This window comes from Arachis stenosperma, chromosome 1 (genome assembly GCF_014773155.1).
Source record: "Arachis stenosperma cultivar V10309 chromosome 1, arast.V10309.gnm1.PFL2, whole genome shotgun sequence".
In the NCBI taxonomy this organism is placed as follows: domain Eukaryota; kingdom Viridiplantae; phylum Streptophyta; class Magnoliopsida; order Fabales; family Fabaceae; genus Arachis; species Arachis stenosperma.
The window spans coordinates 64,447,205-64,454,970 of record NC_080377.1 but is presented as its reverse complement, the minus strand read 5'-3'; the positions used below and the strand labels follow the sequence as shown (position 1 = coordinate 64,454,970).

The 7,766-nt window shown below is 39.2% G+C and overlaps 1 protein-coding gene across 1 annotated transcript; it reads right to left on the bottom strand.

The window, feature by feature from the left end:
• Positions 1–5,903: 5,903 nt before the first annotated feature.
• LOC130980437 (uncharacterized) lies at positions 5,904–7,486 on the bottom strand. The gene is made up of 2 exons (XM_057904121.1): positions 6,689–7,486; positions 5,904–5,909 (listed from the first exon to the last, which is right to left on the bottom strand). The coding sequence occupies exons 1-2, from the start codon at positions 7,484–7,486 to the stop codon at positions 5,904–5,906; spliced, it is 804 nt and encodes a 267-aa protein (XP_057760104.1).
• Positions 7,487–7,766: the final 280 nt, after the last annotated feature.

Below are 7,766 nucleotides of genomic sequence, written 5' to 3'. Positions count from 1 at the left end.
TTTAGGTTGACCTGTTTTGGGCATTTAACTCCAACTGGCAACCTGTTTCTGGCGTTTAACGCCGGAATAGAACATGGAACTGGCATTTCCTTTATCTTCGAGCAAAGTATGAACTATTATATATTGCTGAAAATTTCTGGATGTCTACTTTCCACCCCAATTGAGAGCACGCCAATTGGACTCTTGTAGCTACAAAAACTCCATTCCGAGTGTAGAGAGGTCAGAATCCAACAGCATCAGCAGTCCTTTTTCAGCCTGAATCAGCTTTTTGCCCAGCTCCCTCAATTTCAGCTAGAAAATACCTGAAATCACAGAAAAACACACAAACTCATAGTAAAGTCCAGAAATATGAATGATGTGTGGAAAATGATCCAACACAAAACTCACCGGCAAGTGTACCGGGTCGCATCAAGTAATAATAACTCACATGAGTGAGGTCGATCCCACAGGGATTGAAGGATTGAGCAATTTTAGTTTAGTGGTTGATTTAGTCAAGCGAATCAAGTATTGGTTGAGTGATTTATGATTGACAGAAACTAAATTGCTTGAAATGTAAAGAGGGAAGGGAAAATTGCAGAAAATTAAAGAGAGCTAGAAGTAAAATACTGAATCTTAAAGAACAAGTAATTTAAAATTGCAGAAACTTAGATTGCAAGAAATGTAAATAACTGAAGCTTAAAGTGCAAGAAACGTAAATTACTTGAATCATAAAAGGGATTGGGAGTTGGGATTGCAGAATTTAAATAAGCAAAAGTAAATTGTAATAAACAGAAGAGTAGAGGATTGATTGATTGGAATTAGATCTCAACAGAAAATAAAATTTCTTCGAAGAGTAAACAAAGAATGGCTGATGCTTAATTTGCAGCAATAACAGGTGCTTAAGTTGCAGCAATTTAAAATTGGATTCAAGATCTTAGGAGTAGAAGAGACTAGATAACAAGTCTAGATCTCAAATCCTTCCTTGATCCAACAAGAACAATTGCAAAAGAAGTAAGGAAAAGTGAATTGCAGAAAGAGTAGAAGATGAAGCAGTATATGGAACTTGAAATTCAATTATGTAGAAAATTAAACAAGAGATCTCAAGGTGAGATTGAAACAGAAATTCTTTAATTCCCCACCCAAGATTCAAAGCAAGAAAAGTAAAGAGTGCTCAAGCAAGAACAAGGAAGAAGAGAGATCAATTCTCCTTCCCGATTCTCTAAGATCTCAATTCAAAACTCAAAAATAAAATTCAAAATGAAGTTTTAAAATCTAAAAATTCAAAGAAAAATAAAGAAGGTTGTCCTTCTTACATCAAACTAGCTTCTATTTGTACACTTTCTATTCTTGGTTTTTGGAATCTGGATGGGCTTTTGATTTGGTGAAGAAATGAATTAAGTTGGACTTTTAATTCAATTTTCAGCCCATGAGAAATTAGCTTCCAGGAGGCTGCTCTGTTCTTGTGGAGAGCAGAGCAGTGAAGTCTTACATGGGGATGCATATTGCGTGCGTGCTGAGTGTGGGACATCAGAATGCTGCCCTGCTCTTGGGGAGAGCAGGGCAGTGGTGTCATGGTGCGCGCTTGTGCTGCGTCCTAGCCGTGTCATGGTGCCTGTTCGTGCGTGCTTGTGCTGCTCAAGGAACGCTGCTCTGCTCTCCTTGTGGGCAGCGCAGCAAAGTCTCCCAACGGTCCTGGTTCGAAACTTGATGGAGGGAGATTGTTGCATTCCTTCCTTGGTTTCTTGGCACCAAAGTAGCGCCTAATTCCTTGCTTCCTCAAGGTGTTGTGTTCGATCCTTGAAGGTTGAAAACAAGCCAATTTCCTTGTTTTTGAGCGCTACTTCCTTCCCCTTTTGTTCTTGGGTTTGAAACCCATGGGTAGCACTTGGAGAACAATTTCCTTTGAATTATTTTTTATGAGAGCCCGATATTGCTCTTAAGGAGGGCAGGGCAGAATTTTTCCTTCCTTTGTTCCTTGGCATAGTGTTGTGCTCCGCTCTTATAGAGGGCAGGGTAGTGATGTTTTGGAAGCTTGGTTCATTATGCTGCTCTCCTGGAGAGCAGTGTGCTCTTGTGGAGAGCAGTGTGGCTTCCTTCATCAATGTTGCGCCACACTTTTCCTTCTTTTACCACACTTTTTTCTTCCTTTGGCCACACTTCTTAAGCCACGTTTTTCTTCTTTTCTTCCTTTCTTCACCTACAAGAAACCAAAACAACCAATCAAAGTATCTCCAAATTCACAAGGTTTATAAATCATAAAAAAAAATCAATTGATTTTAGCTCAAACCTCATGATTTAGCATCAATTAAATGGTGGTTGTTTGATTTAAAAAAGTCATGCATTTTCATTCCAAATTACTTACTTAAGATGCAAGAAAGTGCATAAAGACTAGTGAAACAAGTGAAATTAGCTTGAAAAATGGGTATATGATGACTTGTCATCACAACACCAAACTTAAATCTTGCTTGTCCCCAAGCAAGCATCAAAACTAAGAGGAAATGAAATGAAAAAGAAGAGCATACATATCCTTATTAGGCATATAGTAGAACTTGGTTCATGGAGTTTCATGCAGATCAATAGTAGTTCATTTATTATTTGCTGTCATAACAAACAATGTCTCCTAAAGGGTTCACCAAGGTTGCTGCTATAATACCTTACTTTTTATTTATTTCCCTTATTAGCTTTTTCTTCTTTCTTTTGCATTAGAGAGCTTATTATTTATTGAAGGCTTGGTGGCAAATGTTGCAGCAGCCTTTGGCTTTATTTTTGGCTCAACATTTCTTCACCATATACACATGGCTCACCATTTTCTCCTAGGATCATTGATGCCCAGCATCTCTTTGGATAACTAAATGCTTTGTAACTAGGTTGCTCTTTATTGTGGACTTTCAATTGGCCATCCCAAATCAGTTGATCTAAGTGGCCAGGTTTTGAAATACCCCTTAGAATTTACTTGTCCAAGCATATCCTAGTACAAGAACACCACAGGCATGTCTCCTAGGGTCCAAGCTATTGGTGCCTAGCCTTATTCTTTGTTTCTTTGCCAGCTTTTGGCCTTTTCTTTTTCCTTTTCTTTTGATTTTGTTTTATTTTCAAGGGACTTTTATTAATTAAAGGTTTATAGCAGCAAACTAGCTTAAGCTTCAAGTAACATGTCATTATGTAGCAATTATTCTATGAGCTAACAATTGAATCAAACACATACCACCACTAACTTCCATTCTAACTTATGCAACATTGGATATTTACTTTCTAATTCAAATATTTCTCTTTTATTCAAGCATATGGGAAACAAAACAGAATTCAAGCTAAGTGATGAAAGACAAACACATATGCAATTTATTTTTCTAGCTACTTATTGAATATATAAAAGTGCAGGATGGATAAAAGAAAAGAGATAATGGAGGCATATCATGTTTCAGACATGCATCTCCTTATTAGAAGTATCAAAGAACTTTGCCACCTTCTAATGATTGTGGCTTCCGCTTGATTCTCCCTTCTTCTTTTTTCTTTTCCCTAGCTTGGAATAGTCTTGGGCTTCTTCACCAGGCATTTTCTGTCCCACACAGAATCTAAGAGTCCTGAGAGCCCAACTTGTTCCAATCTGTTAACTGTTAAGTCCGTATAGTGATTAGACCTTGCTTGCTGCTTGGATCTAAATTCTTGGCATTGCTCAAATGGTTTGATTTGTAGATTGAGTGCTGGCAAGTTGTGGGTTAAGTACTCCAACCTTGCTTGTATGTCTTCATCACTTTCTACTTGTTGTACATGTCTAATTTCACCAATAGTGTGATGAATGTTCTTCCACTGATATAGGTTCTGACTATATTCCCCTGCTTTAGCTTGACTAAAGTACAGCTTATCATATGATTCTCGGAATTCTTTGTATTGCTCCTTTTGTCCTTCAAGAATCTTTGCTTGAAACTCTTGCTGTTGAGTCGTCATTTGTTGTTGCCAGCTCTCTTGCTTCTCCTCCATTTGACGCTGCCAAGCTTCTCATTCTTCTTTATCCTTCAGAAATTGCTCCTGGCGCTCTTGATATTGCCCTTGATGTGCTTGCATGAGTTGTTGAGATAGCTCTTCAATTGTTCTTTGTAGTTGACTCATGTCTATGGCACCATGGGCTTGCTCTTGTCTTTCCTCTCTTTGTGACTTTCTTTGCCTGGGAGTTACCACTCCCTCTTGATCATCTTCTTCATTCAACCCTTCCATGCTTCTTTTTGTGATACCTTTCCCTTTTTTCACTTTTTTTGTGTCCTCATCTTCAAAAATTACTCCAGCTTTATTGCATAACCTGAAGATGGTGCTTGGATGGCCAAGCCTACTTGATTTGCTTGTGCTGTCGGCTATTTCTTGAATACTGTTGGCTATGATTTGTGCGAGGTTGATCTCACCTCCATGTATGATGCAGTATGTCAAGAGTGCTCGCTTGATTGTGACCCATGATGAGTTTCCAGTAGGAAGGATGGACCTCCTTATTATTTCGTACCACCCCTTGGCCACAGGGGTGAGATTCATCCTTCTTAAGTGGCTTGGGACTTCTTTTGAATCTCTTTCCCAGTCTGTGCCTTCTATGCATAGTCCTTGTAAGATTTCATCGGGATTATTTTCCATCTTTAATCTGGTTTCATAACTGGGCTCTGCATATTTTATTGTCCTCAACTTCAGAGCTCTTGTGATGGCTGCCGGACTGAAATCTACTTCAACTCCTCTGACATAACTCTTGTAGGAGGCGCTGTCTTTGCTTTCCTTTACAGCATTTGCATAAAATTCCCTGATCATGATTGCACTAATGTTGACGAGAGGATCGCATAGAAGTTCCCACCTTCTTTCTTTAGTGATTTGCCTCATGATGGGGTACTCCCCTTCCTTCAGCTCAAGACCATTCTCATAAATGACATGTCTTGTCTTCATGAACCTGTGATATCTCCCTTTGTGGAATTGGGACCTAAATTTCCTTGCATCATAAGATGGAGGTTCGGTCACCATTGGTTCCTTTCCTAGCCTTCTTCTTGAGCTTGGAGAAGTCATTAGAATTGATGTGAGAAGAAGGGAGAAGTGGGTTGTGTTTGGGATGATGTTCGGTTTTGTTGTGATAGAGAGGAGAATTGTTGGTCTTATATTTTTGTGGCTTGTATGAATATGTAAACCATTTAGTGCTAACGGCTACTTATGGGCAAGGCTTTCAAGTTTTCTAACAAAACCACAATGAATGAGGGAGAGTTCGTTGATGGCCATGAAGGGTTAGGATTGAGTTACACAACAAAGAGGATTCTTGGAATGAACGGTTTGCATGCCTTGATGGAGCTTGACGAGGATTCTCTTCTCATTGGTTGCATGTATTTGGATTTCCAATGTTGCATGCATGCAGATTTTGCTTTCCAAGGGGTACGCTTCCTTAGGTGTGTGATCACTTTTCACTTAGCTTGTCATAGCTGTGGCCCCTCCTCCTTTTGTCTTTATCTCTTCCTCTTTTTTTCTGATCAAAAAAAGCTAGCCTTAGGATGTAATTACACACGGTGGTAAGTGTAAAAACAAAATGTTTTTGTTTCTTATTTTCAAAGGGTCATTTTGCGTTCTTCAATAAATGAACCAAGGTTTGGTGAACACCAAACTTGTATTTTGCTGAGAGATGATTGCAAAATATAGATAATCTCACAAATGACACCCTTTTATCATAAGATGTAGTAAAATATATTTTCAATGCATGATCCATTTATACATGATCTTGATTTTATGAATAAGAAATGATCTTCTAAAATTTGTTACATATGCTGACACCAAACTTAGTGTTTGGTCATATGCTTCATCTAGGACGAATAGCATATATTTTTTAAGAATATTTGAAATCTAATCAGGGTGTGCCTCATGGCACACCAAACTTAGAAGTCAGACATATGTTTTCAAATCAATGAATGTACTTATCAAGTCTGCTTATGAAAATGCAAAATCATGCTAAAGTGATCATAGCTTATTAAAATTGAAATAGCAGAAATTTTAAATCATGGTTGCCTCCCATGAAGCGCTCTTTTATTGTCACTAGCTTGACATTGATCCACCCTTAGGGTGGTTGATGGTTGGAATGTCGGAGCTTGTCCCCTCTCACTGTCATCCTCCTTTGTGTGCCTTGATGCTCTATTTCAATGTGCTCGAGAGAGAGTACTTGGTTAACAGTGTAGTGGTCTTCTGCTCCAAACTGTTGATATACTAATTGCACCTTGTCACCTTTGGAAAATCCTTCAGTTGGGATTTTTTTGTTCTTCCACCCTTTGTAAACTTTCTTCTTGTTTTTCTTCCTTTTCCTTGTCAGTCTTTCTTCCTTAACAGTGGCTTTAGTTGTGACATTTCCCTTCTTTTTTATTATCCCAGCTTCTTTTTGAATTCCTTCTCCTCCTTGCACCTGTTCATCCTTCTGTTCTACTGTGTTGATGGTTGTTTGCCCTAGAAAATAGTCACTAGTTGTTTTACTTGTCTCTTCATCAGTTTGTGGTTCTGGGAACACCTTCAGGGTGATACTTTCCTCATACATCCTGAGGGTTAGCTCTCCGTCCCCTACATCTATGATGGCTCTAGCAGTGGCTAAAAATGGTCGACCAAGTATTATGGAGTCATTCTCTTTTTCTGCTGAATCCAGGATCACAAAGTCTGTAGGAAAAATGAACTTGTCGACCTTAACTAAAAGGTTTTCAATCACTCCTTTGGGATGTACCACTGATTGATCCACCAGTTCTAAGGACATTTGTGTTGGCTTCACTTTTTCTATGCCAAGCTTCTTTACTAAAGAGGATGGAATCAGATTTATGCTTGCTCCTAAGTCACACATCCCCTTGTCGATGAATAGATTTCCAATGGTGCAAGGTAGGAGGAAACTTCCTGGATCTTCAAGTTTGGGAAGGAGCCCCTTCCTGATTAGTGCACTGCATTCTTCAGTGAGCAGCACAGTCTCTTTCTCATTCCAACTCCTTTTCTTGTTGATGAGTTCTTTTAAGAATTTGGCATACAAGGGCATTTGTTCCAGTGCCTCAGCCAAGGGAATATTGATCTCTAACTTCTTGAAAGTCTCAAGAAATTTAGAGAAGTGTTGGTCCTTAGTCTCTTTGTGGAATCTTTGGGGATAAGGCAGTGGAGGTGTCAAGCTCTTCTCCACTTGATGTTGTCTTGGGTTTGGTTCTTCCATGGTCTTCTTTTCTTTCTTCAGGTTTTGTGGTCTGTTTTCTTTTTCTTGAGGTTGATTCTGAGGCTGCTTGCTTGCTGTTGCATCTTCATCATTGGCTTTTTCTCTTTCAGCTTGTTTCTCGTCGCCTTCTCTTGGCTTTTTGGTTGCTTCTTCATTTTTCACCAGGATCTTTCCACTCCTTAGTTGTATCGCTTTGCATTCCTCTCTTGGATTAGGAATGGTGTCACTTGGTAGAGAGCTTGATGGTCTTTCAATGGTGATCTGTTTAGAGATTTGTCCAATTTGCCTCTCCATGTTCTTCAATGAGGCTTCCTGGTTCCTTGTTGTCATCTCTTGTTGCTTTATCCACTTTTCCATGAGCATCTCCAGATTAGTGATCCTCTGGGAGTCTTGTGAGATTGGTTGATTGTGGGATGTTGAGGGTTGAGGGTAGGTATTTTGGTTAGTGGATTGGGTATTGGATGGGTGATGGTTGGAGTTGGGGTAGTTGTTTTGTGGTTTTCTATATGTGTTTTGGTTGGAGGCTTGGTTGTTATGGTTTGTGTTTTTCCAATTGTTTTGAGTGGAGTTCCTTTGCCATGACTGCTGGGTTTGATTGTGATTGTACCCC